General features: G+C 35.0%; 2 protein-coding genes across 2 annotated transcripts in view; one reads left to right on the top strand and one right to left on the bottom strand.

The window, feature by feature from the left end:
- capn5b (calpain 5b) overlaps positions 1–27371 on the bottom strand; it is a 46787-nt gene that overhangs the window by 18442 nt on the left and 974 nt on the right. Inside the window, exon 2 of the mRNA XM_056446632.1 lies at positions 10712–10843. Within this exon, the coding sequence (XP_056302607.1) occupies positions 10712–10843 (132 nt within the window). The remainder of the gene's footprint in view (positions 1–10711; positions 10844–27371) is intronic.
- ompb (olfactory marker protein b) lies at positions 6105–6572 on the top strand. The gene has a single exon (XM_056446633.1). The coding sequence runs from the start codon at positions 6105–6107 to the stop codon at positions 6570–6572; it is 468 nt and encodes a 155-aa protein (XP_056302608.1).

The following is a 27371-nucleotide window of genomic DNA, read 5'->3' on the forward strand; positions in this document are numbered from 1 at the left end:
CTTTGATATCTGAAAAGGAATATTTGAACCTATCGGCTTACAATATATTGATGCTGTTTTTTTGGGCTTTATTGGTGATAATGGTCAGGAATGTTGGACCATTATTCCCTTTTTAGCATAAGAAGAGGACAGAAACTATCCAGACAGTAATGTGTCAATTGTGGTACGGGCTAAATCTAAAAAACATCAGTATTTTTAGTAAGTCTACTTTCTTTAGTTTTTTTTTTCCAATAATAAAAAACATATTTGTGAAGCAACCCATGTTCTGTTGTCATTATTATTTTAATAAACTTTAATAGGTAAAACTGTCCGAGATATGAACAAAAGCAATTGATGCATCAAAGTTTGATTTAAAAAAATCTTGAATGGTTATAAAAATGTTTATAATTATTATAATAAATTATAAAAATAATAAAAATAATTAGTTTAAAAATAATAATAATAATCAATATTATCAGTAATAGTAATGATAGGACGTAGTTCCGGTAACTTTCTACTTCTCTGTTTATCTGTCTGATTTTACAGTGGTTTTTTTGACTGCCCTCCTGTTGTTTTAAAGAATATCACAACGGCAAACACGGCAAGTATAAAAGCCTCGTTTGTTTCATGAGGTGTGCACGCAGTCAGCGAAGGTCCGTTATGCGGCGCCAGGTGAAAGTATAAAACAGGCTTTAGAGGTGGTTGGAGCTAAAATGTGCATAGCTGCGGCCCTCCAGGAATTGAGTTTGAGACCATTGGATTACTAGAAGACCACAAAACCCTTTTAACTATCATTTATGTCTGCAATACTTTTTATTATGTTTTTTTTTATATATCGCCTGATAATAACCATTAAAAGTTGCTAACATTAATTAAATCAGGTAACTCATGACTATATTTCAGATTGGAACTCTCTTTACTTTTTGGAAGCTTTGCATTTTGTGAGATATTTACATTTTTCAATTTTATATATATCAATGCTTTTATATTAATAGTTTATCAGTTTTTTTATGGAGGTTTTCACCTTTATTGATAGGACAGTGGAGATTTACAGACAGGAAAGTATGGGGAGCAGAGATAGGGGAAGGATCGGCAAAGGACCTCGGGCCAGGAAGCGAACTCTGGTTGCCGAAAGCACCTGGGTGCTATTTGTTAATGCACTAACCACTAGGCTATTTCCACCAACAGTTTATTAGTTTTTTTATTGAATTATTATATTTTATTTTATTTTTCTTACATTTTTCTTTTTTTTTTTGCATTACTTTTACATTTTCTATACATTTATTTTTATTTTAGTTTATCATTTTAGTATTTTTACTGCAAAATAGTTTATACCAGGTAGCCTCCAAGACAATCTCCAATGTTTGCTTTAAACATGTTAAAGAGAAAATAAAAACAAAGTCATTATTTACTCACTTTTCACTTATTTGAGTTGAAATTTATTTGAGTTTCTGTCTTCTGTTGAACAAAAAAAGAAGATATTTTGAAGAAAGCTGGTGGCTGGCAACCATTGACTCCCATAGTATTTTTATTTTTTACAATGGAAGTCAATGGGTGCCAGCAAGCAGCATTCTTCAAAATATCTTCAAAATTATACTAACTCATGTATATAACAGGAGGAAAAAAGTCATAAAAACCACATGAGGGAGAGTAATTTAGATTTTTGGGTGAACTCTCCCTTTAATATACCGAATCATTTGCATGACAGTGAGTATGTTTACATGGACACCAATAATCCATTTAAGACATTTTAATACGATTTTAATGAAAATGTTATTATACGATTAAGACAATACTTGGATTAAGAGTCTACCATGTAAACAGTGATTTTTGATTAATTTAATCCAATTAAGGTCATAGTCGGACTAAACAGAAATGGAATTAAGATGTGGAGTATGCGGATTTTAGTCACATTATTCAAGTGTGGTACAGACATGTAAACACCTTAATTAAACTATTACCATTGTGTAGGATTTTCGCTGAATTTTGTGATAGGATAGTCTATACACACACGGCTGTTTGTTACTAGTCTCTGCACAATACCGAATCAGTGAAATGCGTTTTTTTTTTCCATACGGCGTGCAGTATCAAATTCCATTAAAACAACACTCTTCCAGCAGTCCATACTCGCATCCAATATCTCGTTTATCAAGGGGAACATGCATGAAATGTTCCTGAAAGAAAGTGGAAGTGCCAAACAGCAGTTAAAGTTGACAAATTAAAGATGAAACAGCTAAAATTACATGAGGCTCCAGAGGAAATGTGGATAGAGTGGTGACGCAATGACATTAATTGAATTATGTGCTGTAACTAGTAAAACGGGACCATGAAAGAAACATTCAAAAAGTAACTCATGTAAACACCTTAATCATAATATTGTCTTATTAAGGTTAAATATATAATAATATTATAGTCAGACGGACGTTACAGTAGCAAATTCTGCATTATCTTGCATATTGCATAATCATTTGTTTTATGCCCTCAGAAGTTGTGTAAATGTCAAATCCTTCTGATTTTCCCAGCAAACAAATATTCTTCACATACAAATCAGCCAACAGGGGACAACAGGTTTTTGTGAAAGACCCTTTTTTAACCTTGTTTACAAGTTGTTCAATCACTGTTGGTAAAAAGTGATCAATAAACGAAAATTCTCTCACACACCAGCCAAATATGCAGGTATTTTAAGATAGAGAAGCAATGGACCAAAATAAATACACCCCCCCCCCCCCCCCCCCCAAAAAAAAAAGTAAAACATATTTTCAAATCAAAAAAGACTAGTACTTTAAAATAATCAATACCGATCATATTCATGCCATTGTTTATCTGTGTGAACCGAAAGTTGCTGCAGACTTTAATTTAAATTTGATGATGTATTTTCAACAGATACTGAATATTGAATAGGGGCGGGGGTTTATTTTTGCACTTGCAGTAAACAAACAGTTGGATGGTGTGTGTCTGGGTATACACTGTAAAAAAATACCTTAAATATACAGTGAATTACTGGATAATAATTGCATTACTTTCACAGTAAAATACTGTGTGTGAATTCACAACAAAATTACTGTGAGGTAGTTCACAGTAATTTATTGTGATTTTGTTTCTTTAAATTACTGTCAAATTACAGCCATATAGAGTAACTTCACGATAGATAGTAAAGTTCATTACTGTGATTTCACAGAATTATCTTGTAGAAATAACTATATTTTACTGTAAAGCAGGCTTTCCTCGGCTAGTCATTCTGACATTTACTCTGACTTTGAAAACATTTTGGGTGTTTAACAGTGTTTGGTTTTATGAATCAATTACTTTTGTTCCACTTTATTAGGTTTTTGGCTAAGCACAAATTTATGTTCATTAAAAATTATTTCATATTTCCATGATAACCTTATAAAATTAAATAAAGGTGCAGTGCACCCAAAAATGAAAATTTACTATGACATTCATGTCGTTTCAAAACAGGATGATTTTCTTTCAAATTATTTTTGAAGATGTAACCTTATTGTTTTTGGGGCTGCAATAATATTCTGTTATTTCTAAATATCAAACAAAGTGCCTATACTAGCATAAAAGTTCATTTGTATTAATGTCTATGTTGAGGGAAATAAAAGACTTTGAATTCCTATAACTAACATGCAAAAGATGTAGCTCTTTTTACAGTAATTTGCTGTAATAATGCTAATTTGATTAACTTCACAATAGATGAATTACCAACCTACATCACACATGACGTCACACGGGTTCCCGGTTGCAAAAAGAGACCGGTGGCAATAGTAAACATGTCGTGTTGTGCAGTAGGATGCCAAATTCGAAAATAGTCCAAAAATAGAAAACGTAACATTTACCGTACACCATGCTGCTTTTAATGCTAACTGCTGACGACTTTGGCTAAAGGGGAGCTGAATGAAGTGACGACCTAATTAAAAATGCTGGACTCTGCAGTTCTCATTTCATATCAGGTAAGTTCACGCTATGCTGAATCATACACATTACTCATTTTTGATTGCAGCAATGATTTCAGCATAAAGTTAAACACGTTTAATTAAACTGCGGAAACTGAATGCTAAGAATGAAAAGTGAAAGTGTAAGTTATTAATGAAAGTTGGTTTTATATTTAAACATTCATTCAGCGACAACTTGTAACACACTCCCTATATTGTTTACCACGGCACTTTGAATATTCGGTCTGAAATAACCTGCAAGTGTGACTTAAAAACAACATTAACACTGTTTTTTGACTGTGAACAATGTTGTACTTTGATAGTCATTGGCTGCTAATATGATTTCGCTATTTAGAGTTTGCAAATAATACTTTTATGAAAATTATATTAAGGAGTAACTCCGAATGTGCGAATATAAAACCAACTTTTACTCTATGTGTGAGTTCACATACCCTGCCGTAAGTTCAGGTGTAGTTCGCTGTCAGAATGCAGTTTTGCTTGTTGATGATTACCCAGGCCTTGTGAATCCAGTAATCATGGAACATTATTTCTTGCACATGACTACACATCTTGTTAAAACACTTGGAGCTTCTCTGAGATTGTATATTTGCGGCTGAATGCTTGGTCATTTCGTCTTATACAATATCCATTGGGAGAATGCTATCGCAAATGAACCTGTCAGACAAACGGCGCTCACTTTAACGTTAATTGTGCTTATCACTGAGTGATGAGCTGTTATAATACACTGAAAGCATTATGTAAATAACATATATAATTTGTAATCAATATAACTTATTTCTATGACAAAAAACAAACTTTGTACCACATCGTATGTCATTCCCTCACTGTAAATGCTAGCGCTCCCGTTTTTTTTCTGCCATCCCCCTGCGCGCGCATCCTGAATGTTTACAAACATGGTAATTCATCTATAAAACGCTGAATACAACAAATTACTGTGAATTTTTACAGTTAAATCCTGTAAAGTGATACTAATGTAATTTATTTAGAAAACTAACAGTAACATGTTGTGAAAATCTGGTTTTTTTTACAGTGTATTTTTTTTACAGTCAGTTTTATTAGAAAAACAAAAACAATCAACAAAACAAAAACAATCATCAGAAAATAATTGCTTGAAACAAACCTGGCTGGTTAGATTTTCTTCTTTTTCTTGATATAATAATAATAATAATAATAATAATAATAATAATAATAATAATTTAATGAATAAATTTATTCATTTAATAATACTTTAAAATATTTAACTACATTTAATTGACAACAAAGCCACATTTGTAGATGGTGTTGACTACCTTTAAACTTTAATAATTTAATAATTTTATTAAAATATATTTCAGGAAAGTATTCTCACACTGTTAATATCAGCTTAAGATCTGAGGATGAATTCTTTCATAAATCATACATTTTTACACTGTAAGAAAACTCCAGAAATGTTGAGATTGTCTAAATGTAATGGGCAAGTATAGCATTAACTGGAGCTGATAGTAGATACTCAGAAGCTTTGTGTACCTTTTATGTCATCAGGGAAGGACTGCCATTCCAGAGCGAAATCGAATGGTCAGATTTTGATTAAAGATTACCAAACCAAACAGTTTCTTTCAGTGGATTAACTTGCACAGATTAAGTGTTCACTTTAAACCTGACAATACACGCTAGTAAATAAACTGTAAATTTTGATTTCACACTTTAAAAGCATCATTTTCCCAGAACGTTAAAGACCTCTGTGGGTGTAGGACACTCGGGTGATTTTGGAAGCTGTAAATTGCAGAACTACATCTCTTTCATCCAGTGCTGGTCCTCTGGGACACAACAGAGATTAGATTTCAAGTACACCTCTGCGGTGATTGTTCAGAGTAGAGCAGGTCCATTATCTGAGCTCAGGTACATGCTGAGACACTGACTGCAGGTCAGACCCACAATTCAGTTCACCTCTGACCAACTCTATCATCAGCCAAACGTGAAACAAACACACATGTAGCAAAACCCAGAAGTCTCAAATTCCCCCTTGCAGTAGCCAGGAGCAACAAACATCTAAACAAAACCCCCCCGCTGTGAAATAAGTTGCTTTCAGAGCACAAAGGCTCATTGCAGCTGCAGAAAAACCAAGGACGCACAGTTCAGGAAGACACAAGAACAAACAAAAAAGGTGAGTTTAAAAACAACAACAACATGTCTCTGGAGTTGACGTTTAATCCTGATGTCCAGCTGACGGAGATGATGCGTCTGCGCGTTCAGTCTCTCCAACAACGAGGACAGAAACGCCAAGATGGAGAACGTCTCCTTAAGTCCAATGAGCACATCTACAGTCTGGACTTCTCCGAACAGGCCTTGCATTTCACCCGCTGGAACATACGCATTTCCAACCCGGGACGCCTGAACATCATCGCCACCTCCCAGCTCTGGACGCCCGACCTCACGCACCTGATGACCCGGCAGCTCCTGGAACCCACTGGGCTCTTCTGGAGAAGCGCAGACGACGAGACCATTCAGTGCTATGAGGCAGACGCACAGGAATTTGGTGAAAGGATAGCAGAGCTGGCCAAGGTGCGAAAGGTGATGTATTTCCTGTTCGCCTTTGAAGACGGCTTGAGTCCGGAGAGCGTTGAGTGCTCCATTGAATTCCAGACCTCCAAGTGAGAGAAGGGTACAATGGCTTTCTTCTGGTCAGTCTGTTCGAGCTAAATATACAGGTAGTTGGATATTTTAGGAAATTATTGAAAAATTGGTCAAATTATGACCAGGTTGTTTTAATTTGATAAGCTGAATCTGATTTGATTGTTTGTTTCAAATCATAAAACTATAAATATAAAATATCAAGCTAATAATACACAAATGAATTAAAATGGGTTCCTAAAGACCTATGATTTTAGATATAATGAGGTCTTGGGCATTTCTTTAAAATTTGACCAGATTTGTTTATTTGATTTATCAAATTTGGCTGCTTTTGTGAATTTGATGAGACTTTAAGGGAGTTAACATTAACATTATAAATCAAAATAATCAATTGAATTCTGTTTGTAAATACTTATATAAATAGAATTGGTTATGTTAAGATGAGGTCTTGGGCATTTTTTTTGCTTTTTAGCTGCTTTTGTGACTTTGTTGACCTAATCAACCGTAAATGCAACTGATCATTCAAGAATAAGTTAAAATATGTTCCTAAATATGTATCAAATTTATTTTAAGTTAAGTTATGATGGAGTCTTGAGCATTTTCTGCAATTTGACAAACTAAATATATAAGATTTTGTCATATTTAGCTGTTTTATTGACTTTGGCATGATTGTATTCTAATGCAGGTTAACCCACGATATATATATGAATTTATATGGATATATGATTATGATTATGACCAGGTTTTGCACAATTTATGCAGTTTTAACAGCATTATTGATGTGATAATTTGTATTTAGCTCTATAAATCAATATTTCATTGTTATAGACCTATACAATTGGACTTTTATTATTAAGACCATTTTATGCAGTCTGATTGTCCCTGTTTTTGACTGTATAATCTACTATAAATCACACCAACTTCTCAAGACCAAAGTAATTTTCCTAAAGACCATGAACAATATAATCATTTTGATGAGCTATACTTATCTGATTGCTAATGTTAAGTTGTTTTTGTGGCTTTGATGAGACTGTAATGAAGTTAACCTATTATAAATCATACTAATAAAAAAAAAAACATAATTATTTATGAATAAAGTAAAACTTGCACTTTTAATGGTTGCAGTCATTAATCTTTTGAATAATTGATGCAAATATCTGTGCTGGGTTATTAATGCTGTGTCCCTCAGCAGTGGTTCTTTCATTTCTTAGGTGCCCTAATTCCAGTTGTGCATGAATTTCAGAATAGTTTTTAATAATACTCCTATTTACAATTTTGACCTATTTTAAGCGCAATTTTGTGTTTACATATATATATATATATATATATATATATATATATATATATATATATATATATATATATATATATATATTTATTTTTTTTATTTTTTTCTCTCTTCTAAAAGTTACACTTCTAAAATGACAGACTGTGGTAACACTGCTTTTGTTATCATCTTTTTCATTTAAAATAAAGTAAAATATTTAGTAATTTTGTGTTTAAAATTTTGATTAGTTTGTAATATTGTAAATAATTTGTTTTTGTAATATCTGAAATATATCTACAGTATAAAATAAAAAAGAATTGAATTCAAATAATAATAATAATTTAAATAAAAATAATTTAAAGTTAGTGAAAATGGAAGATTTTCCATGGTAATAAGCTCAAATAAATTGACATTTTTAAATATATTAATTATACATTACCTACAGGTTTTATTCCAGATAATGTTTATTTTACATTAATTAACATTTTAATTAAGGGCTTCAGTTTTAGTTTGAATATAATAACCCTGAATGGCAGTCCTGCATGCTTAAATAAGTGAATAATTTAATTAATTAATAAATCCGTTTTGAAAACTTGTTGTTGAGGGTTGCTGATATTAAATTGTAATTTATTTGCATGCTTGTTTTTCTCTTTTTTTTTTTTTTTTTTTTTTTTTATGATTTTAAGTCATCTTTTGGCCTCACAGTTTGCAATGGAAGACCCCTGAGAAGCACTGCTGCCCTTGAGTGTGTATCGGTGCTGAGAGCATGTGACTGGGTGGGATAAAAGGATGCTGCAAAGACACGGGGCATAGATAGTGGTGCACACACACTCATTTATCAATGCCTGACCCTGTCACAAAAACAAATGGCAGGACAGGGAAGGGAAGTCACATGGGAAAGCCCTATAAGTCAAGCCTCTTCATCATGATGTGTGTTTCTAGGGGAGAGTAAACATTTCCCCAGGCAGGGGAAAACACCAACCACCCTGAGGAGCATGCAGGCAACTAAAGCTAAATAACTAAGTAACAGCTCACAAAATGTCAACCATTTAGTCTTTAAAGGGGACATAGTATGCCCATGTTCATAAGATGATTGAATGAATGCATCTCTGATGTCCCCAAAATATATCTGTGAAGTTTCAGCTTTGAATATCATTTATCAATGATTATCATAATTAGCTGATCAAATTTGCCTCTATTCGGGTGTGAAAACAGAAACGGGCGGAGCCTTAGCATGCTATTCTGACAGAAACAACACAACAAATCTCACACAGACAAAATGTAATTCACAGGTCTTGTTTTAGTTTATTTATGCATTAAATTTGAATTATAGGATGTTGATCGCTAATATTGTGCATTTTCTATCACATAAATTATGGTACATCATTTCCGCTACATTCATTCTTCCATGGTGGGGTGCCACACCAAATTCATTCCCACCACCTCTACATTAGAGCTTCACATTCAACACATTCAGTCATTGTTTTTTTTAACAGCGGGTTATAACCGAACCACAACATATTAAAAGGTAAGTGAATTATAACAGCTCAAACTTTTCTGTAATCATAGTAGTGCTGTGTGTTATTTGTTTAACTCTTTAAGGTTACATGCTGACTGACTGACAGGTGCGTGATGCGTGAGAAACATGATGTAGCTTTCAGTTAAGATGAACACAGTTTCCACAATTATACTTCATAGATAAAGGTTCTGCATACTATGGTTCTGCATACGATGACTTTTTGAGGGGGCATACAAGAAGTTTTGTGCACGAATAGAGGAAATTGGCGCAAGAATAAAGATTTGCATGCTAGTATTACATGAATGCGATCTCGACTTTTAATACTGTGCTCATGACATTTGTCACTGAAATAACGCCATAGGTAGTTGGTGGATCTGTGTAAAAGGCCTGCCGCCACAGCTGGAAAAAATCCTAGAGGAAACACTGATGGTGCGTTCTGTTATTTTCTATATAAAACATTATTTTAAATTAAACAAAAATTATATTATATTATATTAGACAACAACTTTCGAGGTGAACCTCAAGGTGTTTTTCATAGTCCAAAAATACAGCCACAAATTATACATAACAAGGAATGCATTTATAAATGAATTTAAAATTTTAATTAATAAAAATTGGCATATATATATATATATATATGGCATATATATATATATATATATACAGTTGAAGTCAGAATTGTTAACCCCCCTGAATTATTAGCCCCCCTGTTTATTTTTTTCCCCAATTTCTGTTTAACGGAGAGATTTTTTTCAACAAATTTCTAAACATAATAGTTTTAATAACTCATCTCTAATAACTGATTTATTTTATCTTTGCCATGATGACAGTTAATAACATTTTACTAGATATTTTTCAAGACACTTCTATACAGCTTAAAGTGACATTTAAAGGCTTAACTAGGTTAATTAGGTTAACTAGGCAGGATAGGGTAATTAGGCAAGTTACTGTATAACGTTGGTTTGTTCTGTAGACTAAGACTTTATGCTGAAGAAAAAAATATTAAAATATAAGTCACATCTGGTTATTCAATTTAATAAATATTATTAATGTTATTTAAAAGATGTTACTGCTATTTTTTTTACTGTTACTGTACCTTGCTTTTTGAAGATGAAAGAGTATCTATAATTTTGGGTGCTTTCCTGATTTTGTGAATAAATCACTCCTGAGTATTTCCTCATTTGCGTCTGCACTTACACACTAAAAATCAATGGACATGAAGATGGACTGCAATTTAAACACCGTTTAGTTGGTCAGCTTTGACTCAATAAATCCCTAGCTTTTCCCCCACATACTGCAGCATTCATTTTCTTCCTGCACAGAAAAATCTGTGAACATGCAAGAAATACACAAGTTTCCAAACATCCACCAACTTACTTTCTGCCAGAGTGACTCTCGGGAGGCCAGACTAGAGCAGGCCGCCACAAACCAACAGTTTCCCAGCTGCCCTTGGTGCAAGTCATGGGCACTGATCCCGTCCACAAACAAGTGAGGATCGTCACACAGCTCCTGATTGGAGAAACACACCAAAACAGAGAGAGAAATGAGAGAGGAAAAAGTGTGAACAGCAAACATACACCTGGGATTAACAAAAAAAAAGAATAAAAGAAAAACACCATGTGCAAAAACATAGTAAACTCTCCAAAAAATAAGCAGATATTACTTTATTTTGATTTATAAAAGTTGCAGAAAAAATACAAGAAGTACTTGGGAAAGTGTTTGGAGACAGAAACAGGACACAGGTTCTTTCCATATTTACAAATTCCGAGTATGGGTCACCGCACTTGTAACGACTTTCACTTTCACTTTCGTTCATTAAAACCCCCTGTATACTGCATTGTAACAAAAAAAATTGATTCACAAAACTTAAATCATTGTATTGTTGCTTCAGAATAAGTGGTCTTCTGGATTATCACATGATTTTATAGTAAATATTCTAGCATACAGGACAAATGATATCAATGGTCTTATTCAGAACGATTTACTGTAGTATATAATTTTTGGTTTTGTTTCTGTGACCCCCCTGCACCCCAAAACATAATAACCACGCAATCTTTTTTTAATGCAAACATAAACATCCATCTTTATTGCATTTAATTTTACTGCAGTTTGTGTTGAATAAAACAAATCACATCATAGCCAATGGTACTTTATAAGTAGAAGTATTAAGCTCAAATGTCAAAGAATATCCTAAGCAACATCCCAAGAGCTCCAAAATCACCTCAGACCCCAGAGGGTTAATAGTTATGCATCTGGATGAAGCAGTGCAGCGACTATAAATCAAAGACTCTCCTTTGCTCTGACAGCATCCAGCACACCTTTTTCACTGACCTCTCCACCACCACTGGGACATTCGACCCAAAAACAACAGAGAGCGACAGACGAGAGAGATTCTGAGTGACCTAAAAGTAGAGGTCTGGTCTCTTTAAACAGCTGACACACACCGGGCACAGTGACAGCGGCTGAGGGAATGAAGCCACTCTTAGGCTGAAGCTCATTTTTTAACGATCTCTCAGAGTCACCGCCATAAATGAGCCCTGAAAACAGACTAAACGCATTAATAAGCACCTAACAAACCTGTAACGCCTTGTAAAAGCTTAGGGGGATTGTTCTGACGACAACCTGTGGTGCAAACTGCTTCAAGAACCCTATTGTGAAAACAAAATGCCAAAATATGGGTGAAAAATGTATATAAAAATACTAAATGACAATTTTACCTTGATTTTACATTGCTTTTATCTCTTTTGTCTTCACTGGACTTGAACCCGAGCGTTCTGAATGTACAACACTGTATAAAGTGAGCTACTGAGCAAACTGGCCATGTCAGAAAAGTTGTCCATTTGGAGATAGACAGGTAAGGCAAATATATTCTATTACAAATCATAGACATTAAGTTGTTTTGTTGGATTTATTTGGTGTTGTGCAATGAACTGCATGAAAATAATCTTTTAATCATTGTTAATATGTCCCTGTAAAAAACATAAGGGTAAAACAAAAAATTGTTGGCGTCACACTGCATTAAAGCGTTCATTTTTATCTAGAAACTGCAGTCAAATGTATGTTTAAGTACGAATTTGTGGTTTTACAAAAATGTAGGCTAAAGAACATATTTCCAATGAGGCTGTGTTGCTGTAGTGAAGCAAGAAAACCCTTCAGCAACATGGCGTTCCTTCCCTGCATTCATCACACAGTCAACCAGCAATTTTCATTCAGGACAATGACAATGAAAACAATGAATTAATGAAACTGCCAGAGCAGAGTCATTATCTAAAGCTTATTGAATAATACAAGTCAAATAATAATTATAAAACTTGCTGATGGATGTTTTTGATGTTTCAGAGTTCGTTTGTAATGCCTGATTCAGAGAGTAAATGTGCAATCACATTAGTGACTTTTTGGTGAAATTTTGCTGGCAAAGTAGGTTCATTGTCCACAGTCAATAGTGTAGTGATGCATAAAGGACCACTTACTGAGAGGTCACTTCCAAACCAGTGTTTGAATGTTAATAGCTCATCGTGAATCTGGTGTGGAATCTGTTTGCGTAAATGTTTTGTGTTCAGTGTCTCTCAAAAAACAAAAGCTTAGATTACAATTGTATATATGTGAATTCATCTTTTTGATAATCATTTAAAAGAAGCCATTCAAAAATAATGTGCTCCAGATACACCATTTTTAATTAGCTAAAAATAACAGGTTAATAGTATTTAATTGTGCATACTGTAAGTTGAAGACAAGATATAATTTTTTGTGTTTAAAAGTCATCCAATAAACATCCAAACATAGATATTTTGGATAAAACATGGCTAAATTATGCTGTCAGTGAAAATCTAGTAGATAATATTAATTAGAGGTGTGAACCTATACTGGTCTCATGGTTCGGTTCGGTTACGATGATCATGCCATCGATTTGGTTCAATTCGATATTTCGGTGCATCACGGTGCATTGATGATACTTTCCATACACAGTGTTGTATTTTAGGGAGTGGCTATAACAAGCTGTCTGTATAAACACACACAGTACCAAACTGTCTTTCATTCACACACATACACAAACATAGACCGCACCAAACCAACACACACGCACGCACGCACACACACACACGCACTCAAACACACTCACACGCCACGTGCGCTTGCTTGCTTGATCGCTCGGGAGCGATATTGTGAGACTGCCCACTCCTGTTAAAATAACACCAAAGTTACCGACCGCTGCCGCGCGTTATTCTGCAATTTATTCCCGCGCCGCATGAAATCTGGTCGGGTCCCGCGACATTGCACAGGTACAACCATGGGAATGCATACAGCCGAGAGGAAAAGAGAGGGGAGGAAGAGTCACGCCAGCAGCCAAGAGGAAAAGTCAGGCCAGCGGGTGAAATGGGCCATTCCCTCAATCGCAGAGAAATAGGGGCTTGTGCTGTAAGTGTCAGTGAAAGACTTTCCAGAAAACACACACACAGTGAAATTTTTAAGTACTTGGCGCCTGTAGTGTTGTAAATACCCGGGCTTGCCTCCCTCGCGACAGAGCGCATATGAGATAAATGACGTCACCGGTTATGATTATTACTGAACCAATACCGAATTGTCCGCATCTGCATCGCGGTGCACCAAAGAAACAATTAATTTTGACACCCCTAATATTAATAGTTCCTCTAACCATAGTATAGACTAGTCATTAAATAGACAGTAATGAATGACTACATATGTGAAGTCTGTCTAATCAGTCTATAACCAGTCTATTTTTGGACTATTGTTAGATTGTTAGCCATGACTGTTAACCATTGTTAGAATTTACGATATAATACATCTTAAAGAAATGTACGTTTTTATTTTGATGGTTTAATGATTTTTTGTTATTGTTGTGGTTTTGTCATTAATTGGCAGCACACATTTTATTTTGTTTTTCATCACCTCTCTGTAAAGTGAAGTGACGCTGACAACAGGGTGTGCGGATCCAAACGCAGGGTTAATTAGCAGGATGGCCCGGCAAGCAACAGTCAGCACAGGAGCAAACAGATGTATACGGGCAATCCAGAGTCGTGGTCAATAAACAGGCAGATGGTCAAAAGGCAGGCAGCATACAAGAAAAAACAACAAAACAAAGCAAGCTTCAAACACAGAAGGCAAGGAAACGCGTCGTAATGTTCACAAGCAGTATAACAAGACTCTGCAATGAGAGTCTCAAAGTGAGCCGTATATGTGTGGTGTAATCAGTCCATGAGCAGCATCAGCTGTGTGAGTCTAATCAATGGAAATTTGGAGCAGGTGTGTGTGTTGCATGACTGGATTTATAGTCCTTAAAGTGATCTGCATGTTTACCAGCGATCTGCACAGGCTGGTTCACTGGTGATCGTGACACTCTGATCAAATAAAAAAAAAAGGTGCATCAACACACCAAGGGTGATGACTATAATAATAACGATAAAACACTGACAGCCAATCAAAATCCATTTCACTTTAAAGAGCTTGAGCATTTGAAGCAGTGGAAAAAAATAGTGTGCTTATAATAAACAGAACATTATTGTGTCATGATAAATCCAATTATTCATTCATTCATTTTCTTTTCGGCTTAGTCCCTTTATTAATCAGGGGTTGCCACAGTGGAATGAACCACCAACTTATCCAGCATATGTTTTTACACAGCGGATGCCCTTCCAGCTGCAACCCATTTGTCACGATACTTAGACAGAGAGGATCCAAAAGCAAGTATTTAATGAACAAAAAGGAAGAAGGTATCAAAGGATACCACTGGATGTTCTGGTGACAAGAATGTACAAAACAAAAGAGAGCCACAGGTCACCACGAAGACATTAACGGACAGCGAGGGAATCTGGGGAACAACAGAAAGGAACAAGGACTGATAACTAGCAGTAACCACAGGCTGAAATATATAGTCAGCAAACAAGGATCAGCTGGAGGATGATTAAGTCAGCTGATGAGTCAGCTAATAGAAAGCCCGCCGTCCACACAAAAGATAAACAAATCACACACCCTCGCACACGACAACACACAAAGCATGACACATAACATACAGAAAGAACACACAAACCCATCAACCGTGACACCATTACTGGAAATAAATAAAATTATCACTCTATTAATGATAATTGGATTTATCACAACATAGTAACCCATCTTGCTCAATTAACTCTTAAAGTTTTAAGAAGAAACATCAAGAACTTTCAAATAAGGATTTAGAAATGTAGAACAGAATAACAATATAGACCAAGAATTTACACTTTAACCCAGACTCAACTGCTATTCTAAGTTTCACTCATCACCAATTCCTACATCATTAAAAAGTGTTATGTATTTTTTTGGAGTACACTAGTGTTATCTCACACTAAAGGTATCAAATGAGTCAGGATCCTCTGAAAAACCACACAAGCATAACACCCCCGCTGGGTCGGCTGGTCTCAGGAGGTATAAAATACATGTTCTCATTGTCCAAGTTTACTCACTCACAACACTCATTTGTCTTTCACACTGTGCTAGCAGAAATCATTTCCACAGCTCAGCAGGCGAGACTCACCCCTCTACATGCTACACATCCAGCAACATCTCATTCTTTTAGTGTCGGGCCTCTCAAACCCCCTCAACAACTCACGCAAACCTCTAGAGATGAAATATTTCATCATGCCTCTATGGTGTGTGAGAACCACGTGCAATGATGTCAAATTTATAAGGTGAAACGCATACACACAGCACAGCTCTATTCCAGAGGCAAGAAACCCGGACAGCAACACCCAAACTCTGCTTTTGTTTGCGGTCTGCATATAAAGCCTGATACAATCATAGTGCATTACTGATTTTCCATCAGACCCTTTGATATTACCACTCTGTCATTCATAACAGAATGTTATGCGGTCAAAATTTGACTCATACAGACAGGAATACGGATTGAGTTTGGTGGCTGAAGGCGCTGTTGTCCATCTAAGAGCAATGCCTAGTCATTTTGGGCTTCACTGATCTGATTAAATATCAATCCACCGTGAACTGATTCATTGCTCTCTTCTCATTTCTGACAGTTCTTTGGGATTCTGATATTTGATCAACAAGTGAGCGGCAATGAATCTAGCAAATCTATTTCAAATCTTCAAAAAGCACTCTGGCATCAGATTAATCGATGATGCTTTAGTCTAACTGATGTCATATTTGTGTGTGATTGAGTGGAAATAAAAAACATACAAAGAAAGAAACTGATAAACTTGAAGCATGTGTGATGAGTGCAAAGGAATTACACAGCTTTAAACCAGGTTAGATGCATTACTTAAAGGTGTCCTATAATGAAAATCTGGGTATACCAAGGCATAGTAAAATAATAAAAGATTAGTATATATACTGTGAGCCTCAGACACCAGTTTCCTTGTTTTCATGTAAATTCCACAAGTGTAAGATTACACATTTATTCATCTCCACTCTGAAGAGGCATAAGATATGTTTAGTTACATCTTTTCTTAATTTATCGTGTTTATTGTGAAATTTGATGCACATGTTTCAACAAACACACGTAGACTGTTGAATCATGTCAAATCACTCTCCTCAAATGTCAAATGTTTATGAAAGGTTGATATTAAATCCTGGCTTGATATTAATCACTCTCTTTTGTCAAGTTTAATTATAATTTAGTCTTTACCCACAACAGATCTGGTGAGCAAAATAGGTTGACGTTACTCTAATTGGGTTTATATTTGTCCGTGTTTAGCATACTTCATGCTGTGAGTGTGTCTGTAAGAGCGCAGACATGGGAAAAGTAATTTCCAAGGGAGACAGAGATGATTTGCGCAACGCATCTGAAGATGTTATCATTCGTTATCATTTGTTTGTGGGCATCCAGGAGTCTTTATGAATTTTTGGAAGACTCCTGAAACTTCCGGGAGACTTGGGATGTCTGAAAGCGGTACGTCAGAGTGGAGCTCATTAACATTCATGACACGATCCAAATATGGTCAATTATGGACATTCTGATTCTATGGGTAATAAATAAACTTATAAAATCATTTCTAGATATTTTTTTGAATTTACTGAAGGCATAAACATACTATGTGGATATCAGAGAACAATTTAACTTATTAAACCAATGCAGTATATGGCACCTTTAAAGGGGACCTATTATACCTCTTTTACAAGATGTAAAATAAGTCTCTGATGTCCTTAAAGTCTGTTGGTGAAATTTCAACTCAAAATAACCCACAAATAATGTTTACTAACTCTTCGAAAGGCCCCTTTTAGGCTTTGATCCTAATGTGCCATTTTGGTGACTGTTGCTTTAAATTCAAATGATACTGTGCTCCCAGCCCACTTTTCAAAAAGGGCGGGGCTACAAACGCCTGTGTCAGCATACTGGCAGATTCAAAAACAAGACTGACATCCTATGCTAACGAGGGAGAGATTGTAACTAATGGAAAGGACTTTCCCACCTGATGACATGTACAAAGAGAGAATGTCAAGCAAAATGTTTCTGCAGACTGTAGTCTTTTATCAAGTAATTCATAGTTTTATCATAATTCATATTTTTTGCATAATAGGCCCCCTTTAAATATGTATTTTAAAAGGTGTCAAATTATGGTTGTAGAGCAACTTCCTGCAAATTAATATAGTAGTGCAACAAGACAATCATCAAATATGCAACTAAACTTCAAGTATGAATTAAAAGTGTCCTTGATGAGTTTGAAGTCAAGTTAAAAAAAAAACAACAACAACCAGAAAGAGCAAGTGCAAGCTATATTTTTATAGCTATAGGAAATTTATAGATTGTAATCAAAGCCATAAACTTATAGAAAACAATTCCACATTTTAACGACCTCACAATGCACTTCTTGTCCGCTGTTCAGCTCTCTTCCAATGCCTAATTAATTATTAAGTAGAAAAAATGAAAACACTCATAAAACAAAATGTGAATACTGTATATAGACTTCTTGCATTGGCATTAACTCTATAGCGTATTAGCATGCTGCTAAGATTATGGCATCATAGGCTAAATGAAGAGCATAAAATAAATAAAAGGCACAAACAAACTGGTAAAAGTTTAATTAGACTGGTAAATCTTTTTTTTGTTGATTAATTTTTGTCAGTATGGAGTAATTTAAAATAATATACAGCTATAATATACAGCTGAAGTCAGAATTATTAGCCCCCCTTTGATTATTATTATGTTTTTTAATTTCCCAAATGATGTTTAACAGAGCAAGGAAATTTTTACAGCATGTCTGATAATATTTTTTCTTCTAGAAAAAGTCTTATTTGTTTTATTTCGGCAAGAATAAAAGCAGTTTTTAATTAAAAAAAAAAACATTTTAAGGTCAGTATTATTATACCCTTTAAGCTATATTTTTTCCGATAGTCTACAAAACAAACCATCGTTATACAATAACTTGCCTAATTACCCTAACCCGCTTAGTTAGCCTAATTAACATAGTTAGGCCTTTAAATGTCTCTTTAAGCTGTATAGAAGTGTCTTGAAAAATATCTGGTCAAATATTGTTTACTGTCATCATGGCAAAGATAAAATAAATCAGTTATTAGAAATGAGTTATTAAAACTATTATGTTTAGAAATATGTTCAAAAAACCTTGTTTCCGTTAAACAGAAACTGGGGAAAAAATAAACGAGGAGGATATAAATCAGGCGGGCTAATAATTCTTCAACTGTATGTGTATTTTTTATCTTTTCAATAAATTCTGGTTATATAGTTTTAAAGGATTAGTCCTAGTACCTTGAGATCTTCCATCATCTTTAGAACCCAAATTGCACTCTAAGAGATCTCTCATCCTCCATTGAATACCATGTGAATTCAGTTGTTCAACTGTAATTTACAATGCATTTAATATTTGTGTTGCATTGCTGACTCTAACAGCAATATGTTATTGCTCTTAGTGATTTGCTCTTATTCCTCTGACAAGGAAGAGAAACACTGGCAGCCAAAGTTGTCTTTACAGTTTTTCGGTGTGCAAAAGTGTTCTTGGAGCTTCGTAAGATTACAGTTTACAGAAAAAATTATATGAAATATACTGACAGTGTTTTTGGTTCCTTTTGTGGACTGTGAATGTCTCACGATCCTTACTGTCTATGGAGGAGGAGAGATCTCTCAGATTTAATCAAAAATATCTTAATTTGTGTTCTGAAGATGAGTAAAGGTTTCAGAGGTTTTATAACAGAATTTGCTTTATGAATTAATCCTTTAAGGGCTAAAATATTAGCACTGATAGCATTAAGTAAAATGAAAATAAGCTAAACAGATTAAAAAAAAAATCTTTATAAGGTGTCGCAGTGGAATGATCTGCCGACTACTACACACAATCATTTTTCCATTGGGTACAATAAAACTTAAATGTTATTTGAGTAAAATATTGTTACATTTGTTTTGTTTTACAGTCATTACATTAATTATTATCATTCATAAATAATGCAATTGTAAATAACACAAATAAAAATAACTCTAGCAGACTACATTATGAAACTTCACATTTAACCTCCCTGCTGGAGAGAAACCATTCTAAAGCATCCTGTGCTGGTTTGCCTGGTCAGATTTTTGGGGCTTTTTGATAGCTTAAAATGTTTCCCACACAGGCAGCTCACTGCAGGTTTCCTCCAGTCAGGCCAAACTAATGGGCTTGTCTTTCCACAAAGGAAGTAATAACACTATTTGTCTTCAGCATGCAATACATCAACTATTATTTGACAAGCATTTAGTCTCTTGAGCTTTTTAAGCGATTACCTTCACAGCTCAAAAGCCTGAAAATGGACATAATATCTTAACACCCTTCACAAGTCTATTGTCTCCCCTGTTCATTATGAGGAACAAAGAAAACAGAGACAAAGAAAAAGAAAAGATATTGTTTGTGAGCGAACGCTCTCTTCAGAAACGAGTTTTCAGCGCTGTGTCTGTGGGTTGGTCACTATTATGGAGTATTTTGTGTATGTGTGTGTGTTAAGAGGATACGGACTGATTAGAGCACAAGGTCAGTGGAGTTACAGCTCAGCACTCCTGCCACCTCTGTGAACACACACACTTTTTAATCACAGCCTAAAATGGCATCCAAGGGGCAACCCTCTCCTGGGGCTAAGAGCTTGTGTGTCTGTGTGTATGTGTGTGTGTGTGTGTGTGTGTGTGTGTGTGTGTGTGTGTGCGTGTGTGTGTGTGTGTGTGTGTGTGTGTGTGTGTGTGTGCTTCTTTCATATTATCTCATGTATTGAGAGTTATGCGTCATGCTGAGTCTGTCTTGGCAAGCTTTGACAGATAAGACCAATCATAAAATCACTGAGCAAAATTCAGACACCAGTGAGCTCATGGTTTGAATAAATGACCATCAGTCAGCACGTTTACATGCACTCCAATATGCTGATAACTCGGGATCAGCCTGACTGATATGCAAATCAATTTTACAAGACTTAATAAATCAGTTATAATGATGTCAAAATGTAATAATTTCATAAAACCCTGTCTTTCTTCTGTTTGGAGATCAGCGTTGACAAGAAGTGGCAGAACGGGGTGGCAGAGAAGGAAGAAAGAGGGATTGAAGGATGGTAAGCGACCCAAGGACCCAAAATGAAAAATGAAGCAGCTATACAGTGAACTGCATTAAAGCCCCTAATGGCGTTCATTTAGTCAATGTGATTTGTTGCAATGCCTTCCTTCATGTCAAACAAGGATAGGATTTCATTTGTACAGTTCAGGGACAACAAACAAAACGTCAGCATGTGTAACTATTAGGCTCCCTAATGATGGAGAGTGGTTTCAAGTCAACTCGAAATCAGAATTGGCTCAAATGTCTCAAATATGATTATCAATGCACGTTAATCCAAAGTAAAATGATGTTTTTGGTATTTCATCAGAATGCAAGAACAGTGTTTATGAGATATATATTATACACTCTCAGAAATAAAGGTGTGCAAGCTGTCACTGGGGTGGTACCTTTTTAAAAGGTACACGTTTGTACTTAAAGGGTCCATATTGGTACCTCAAAAGTACATTTTAGTACATTTAAAAATTTTAAAAGCAACACTTCTGTCCTTTTTAGGTCCTAATATGTACCCTTGAGGTATCAATTTGGACCTTTAAGGTACAAATTTGACCCTTTTGAAAAGGTACCACCTCACAGCTCGCGTACCGTTATTTCTGAGTGTATGTAGCCATATTGTATTTATAAGGCATAAACAAGCACAGTTTTGGATAATAATGTTTAACCTATTCAGGGGCAATCATGAAATTTGTGCATGCAGAGTACACTGTCAGAAAATAGGACAATATTGTACCAAAGAACGCACAAACCTTTGTCATTAGGGCAGTACCTTTTCATGGGACAAAATTGTACTTTAAGACAAAGAAACAAATTTGTACCATTACAGTTTGTACCTTTAAGGACAACCAAAATGTACCTTTGGTTTTAAAACCTGCAGATACAATATTGTACCTTCATCAAAGGACACTTTGTACCTTTTACAGTGACAGGACACTTTGTATCTTAAAAGTGTCAAATGTTCGTTTATCCAAAATTCGTCAATTTATTTTCAGTAAATATAAAACATCAAATAGATTTTTAAACAATGTGTTTTTTAAGTTTAAGTTTCTTTTTGTGTAAATGCACCTTTTCCATTTACAATAAAGAATAAAAAATGCTTTAACATAAATCAAAAGATCTATTTTTGCTAAACATTTGACAACATGAAAAATGTGACAGAAATACATTCTACCATGTACAACACAAAAAAGGTGCTGATATCAATAATGAAAATGTATTTATCAGAAAATGCTTACCAAATGTTTATTAAAAATGCCTTAAATATTTAGTATACATTAGCTATAGTTTTGTTTAACCAGTTGTTTTGTTTTATAGAACTTAATAATTAATGTTTATGAGTTTCTTTAAACATATGCACTCAAAAAATTATTTTTTTTGCTCGTTCAAACTACTTATTTAAAATGAGCAGAAACAACACAATTCTTGAGATTTAATTGGGAGAACTTAAATTTTTATGTTCAATCCACATTAATTTGTTAAAAGTGTTAAGTTAATCGATTTGTGTTGGCACAACAGTGTGCTTTTAAATGATGATTCGTGTTTTAATATGGTAATTATTGATAAAATCACTTTGCCTTTCCAGTAATATTTATTTTTATCGATATTGTAATAAATAAGGGGTTGTCCAACACTTATGTACCTTTTTTATGAGAACAATTGTCTACCTTCATTTCAATTGTACCATAATAGGTACAGAACAATATCATAAGAAGTCTTTTCTGTAATTCTGGGTTGGAGTCTGTCTCTGATTATTTTTTTGAACATATTCTGATAATTTTTTGACTCTAATTGACATTCATAGAGATAGATCTGATAATTTTACAATAGATATTGATAATAGCACAATTCCTTCCTCTGTTCATGTCAAGAGCTTGGGTGTCACCTTGGATAGCTCTCATTTGAAAGCCATATTAATAATAATACGAGTACTGCATACTTCAACCTACGTAATACTGCTCGTCACCGCTTTTCTCTCACAACCAATAACACAGCAATTCTCATCCATGCATAAGTTACTTCACGTCTTGATTACTGTAATGCACTTCTCACTGGGCTTCCTTCTAAGCTTCTCAATAAACTCCAACTGGTTCAGAGCCATGCAGCTCGTGTCATTTCTAGGACTCCATCTCACGAGCATGTCACATCATGCCTTTGTCAGCTTCACTGGCTTCCAGTAAAGTATCGTATTGACTTTAAAACATTACTTCTCACCTTCACTTCACAACCTTGCTCCTCAATAGCTCACTGAACTTCTCCATGTTTACACCCCTTCTCGCACTCTTAGATGAGCCAACTCTTTGTCCCTGGTGCCACCTCGCACTCGATTAAGTACAATGGGAGACAGATCTTTTAACTCTATGGCTCCTCAGCTATGGAACTCGCTTCCTCTGGACCTAAGGAGCAGTGATAGTCTTCACACTTTTAAATCTCGTCTTAAAAACCATCTTTTTAAGCAGGCTTTAGTATGACTATCCTTTACCATGCTATTTTATTCTTCCATGTGTTTGTACTTCAGCTCCTCTCATGTATTTTGTCAGACATTATTTAATTTTTTATTGTTTTATTAATTTGTTTTGGTATATCTGTTGATGCTTGCTGTTAGAAGACCCTGGGTGTCTAGAAAGGCACAGTTAATAAATAAAACAAATTATTATTATTAATATTATTATCTGGCCACTTCTCATGGTAGAGTGAAAATGTACACACAACAGCAAAAGCGAGAGCATGTGTTTTACTCAGGATAAAGAAGTCACTGCAGTGCTCCACAGGACTTGATGAAAAATGGCTTTTCTTTAGGAATCTACAATTTTTGGGTTGTAAATCATAGAGGATTTAACCCTTTTATGCATATGTTTTAAATTCTTCATCTGACAACCCTCCGGAGAATACTAGTGACACACATCAGCCCCATCCACTGCATTGGAGAGGCTAGCAGCTTGATTTACAACATCAACTTCTCCCTTAATGCATGCATGTAAGTTCCAGTTGAACTACAGGAGGTAATTTGACAGGAGAAGAATAAAGTAAATGTTTTAGTTACCTGTTAAACAGTGTGTATATGTTGTGAATAACACACATTTGATTCAGATAATGTGTAAAAAGATTATCATTGCCATCTTCATAGATATCAACTTGTATTTTACAAACTACAGATGATTTGTTTTGCTGGTAAACATATGTATTCAAATGTCTGCAACCTATCTGATAAGATTTGATATTTGACAAGCAATGCACTCGGAAGCAGTTTGGAAAGCAGATCTGAATTTAGCAGCTTATAACACACTCAAAAAAAAAGATTCTGCTGCTTGATCAAACTACTTATCTAAAATGAGCTGTTTGAGATAGAATTTTTGAGATTTTTTGAGGACAACTTAATTGTTTTATGTTACTTAATTGATTTGTGTTAAGACAACATGAATGAATTGTGTGGAACTGTATTTTTTTACAGTGCAGAATGATTGCCACTGCCTGAGTACATGTCAAAGTGTTAAGATTACAAATTTTCTCCCGTTTTATTTACAGCATTATCAAAAGATAGAGTCGAGTGGTAAGTGAAAGTTTCGCTGCACTTGCATGATGTATCAAAAAGCTGAATCTTTCACTTTTAAGTATTAAAAAAATATATTTTGAATATTGTTTGCAGAAACAATAGATGAAGAACTCCTCTATAGGTATCTAAAGAGCTCCTATTATGGGTTTTTGAAAATGACCTTATATGCAGTCTGTAAAACAGCTCTAAGTGAAGTGAAATATCCAGCTAAGGCTTAAATCTGAAAGTGTACTGTGTTTAAAACTATTGATTCATCTATTAAAGAGTCGACTCATAGTGATTCAAATAAATCTCTGCTGTAACCGGTCTTTAGCCATGTTGGCGTGACGTCGATATGGAACTCAGTTGTTGTTCACGCAGACCAAAAATTTACCCCCCCCCCCCCCCCAAAAAAAAAAAAAAAAAACTGTAGAAAGAAAAAGAGGAACACAAACACTAGCAGATCCCAGTTGAACCATGTTGCGAATACGCTGTGCTCGGAAGTTTGAGGGAAAGTTAGTGTTATTTTCCCTACCCAAAGATGAGGCTCTGAAGAGTCAGTGGTTGAAGTTTATTTTTGCACTAATTCCTCAGCATTATAGCCCCAGCCTTGTGCTGTGTTCCTGTCATTATTCTCCCTCCATTTCACAAGTGTAAGTAAGTGTGATTAAAATGGTTCCCTCTTTGTTTTCTCTAGCTTGCAAATTATGTATTAAATTGTGTTTTGTTACTTGTAACTGCTTGTACTGTATCTGGTTAACTCTTTAACTACATTGCGTCTAATGCCACATTGAAAACGCAACACGTGCTGTTTACAGATTTAAACGCGTTTGTAAGCTCACAATCCACTGCCGTTTGTGGTTGCTATGACCATCATCAGCTGTTCCTACACACGTGTGGTGGTCAAGTTTCAAAATAGTTCAGCCTTTGCCGCTGTGTGGAATATTACTGAATGTGTGTGATGGTTAAGAATAGAGCAATATGCTAGTGTTAAACTGCATTGCTTTAACGCACTCCTGCATTGGGCTCACACATACACTCTGCACTCTGACTACTTGTTGATAAGCCGTGCTGGGCATTTCTCTCTGTCTCACACTGAACACAGTCGCCCAATCACAATCAGTGCACATTAGCATCGTGTTAAGGAGAGGTTTGGGAACAAATGAATCGCTGAACTAATCATATGGGAGTCATTGGGATAATTTGGTAAAAATAAATGCTTATTATAAGAAAATGAAAGTGTTTTTTGACCTTGCATGCATATCAGACTGTTGTTGGAGACCCCCAAAACCAAAATATGACCCTTTTTTAATCCATCAATAGGACTCAACTAAAAAATCATATGCATAAATATTGTTATTCAGCCTTTTTTCTTCATCAGAACAACACAATGAATGCGTTATCAGTAGTGTCTGCACTTGATCCCACATTCTCTGCTGTGACCATATAAAAGGTGGAGATGTCAACTTTGGAATGTTAAACTGCGGTACAGACAGAACCAATCATATTGTCTGCCTCAATTATAACCTGGATTAATGGTGACAGGAGCTGCTGTGGGTGCAGTTCAGACACCCCACACTGGAGCACAGCACTGGTGTGTTTGTGTGTGAATGAGATCCTGGGTCGGGCTTCGTTCCAGGAGCGAGAGAAAGGCATAATTGACTTGGACAGGCTTGACACTTAGTATGGCCCTGAGCGAGACAAGCACAAGGGGGAAAGTAGTCTATCACATGCCTTCAATCCATGCGATTCAAAATGCTACAGTTTTTAGAGGCTGCATTGTATCATTAAGTCAGAAGAGAGTTATGATGCCAAAGAAAACCTTAATAATGTCTTCTGATAGCTGTTTTCTATCAGCAAATGAGATTTAACAGATAGGCTATACTATATATGTGTTCTTGTGAACCAACATTGAAAATACATGGTAGAAAATAACCCTGGTTAAGTCAAAAACAAAATAAAAACTGTAATTTAATGTACGTGTCCATTAGTGATGGATAATAGACCTCCACCTCTTCTAAAGGACAAATGACTCAGGCTGACCTTTACTTCTGCCTTGGCTTGACTAACATTGAGTTTTGATTGTACTGATGATGAATTACCAACCACATGTTATTGATTAACATATATATTCAGTAATAGCTAGCAAGCAGAATCCCAGATTTAGCACATGTGCGACCAGTGCTTAATTTTGCCAGCATCTCAGCAGGCCATTCACATGATAAATAAAGCATAACAAGATAAATGTAATGTTGACTTGAGAAAGCTTAGCCAGCAAGTTTGAATTAGTTTTAAAAAGTCTGGAAAAGTTTGAAGCAGATGTTTAACCCTTGGGCACTGTTCAAATTTTCTACCCTTTTTATTATGTTTGGGATGAAAACTGCTGTAAAAATGCATCAGATAAATGTTTTTTTTTCACATTCATTTAGCAGAAATTTGTTAATCAACCTCAGTCCTGATCAAAACTACTAAATGTTTTTAAAAATGACAGGGTTTTAACTCTTTAATTGTCTAATTCATAAATTATGTCATAGATTTTTGTAAAAAAAAAAAAACACACACATAAAATGACGTATTTTCAATATAAAAATTAATTGTGGACTGTTTTTTTTTTTTTACCTTTTATCACAGTCTTAGACATGTGAACGATTAGTAACAACATTGGCGCATTGTTTGATTTGATGCATTGTTAGATTTTAATTTTTTTCTCCCTAATTTATTGTTGGTGGCTGTTTTTGCCCCATTGACTTCCATTACAACCACATTTGATGGTGCATAAATACACAGTCTTGGTTTTTATTTACTTCATGTAGAACTGAGAGGTAAGATGCATATTTAGATTTTCTCAGACACATCAAGGTAAGTGCACAAAAACCACTCTCACACATGCACAGAAACACACACACACTTTAATTTGCTGTTATACTCCATATAAAGTCCAGAAAGTAAGCTTTTTTTTGCACAAGCCTATCTGAAGGGTTATGGTGCA

This window comes from Danio aesculapii, chromosome 21, assembly GCF_903798145.1.
Source record: "Danio aesculapii chromosome 21, fDanAes4.1, whole genome shotgun sequence".
NCBI lineage: Eukaryota > Metazoa > Chordata > Actinopteri > Cypriniformes > Danionidae > Danio > Danio aesculapii.

What these genes read in the sequence shown, in the direction of transcription:
- ompb (XM_056446633.1), top strand. Translation starts at nt 6,105, where the DNA reads ATGTCTCTGGAGTTGACGTTTAATCCTGATGTCCAGCTGACGGAGATG.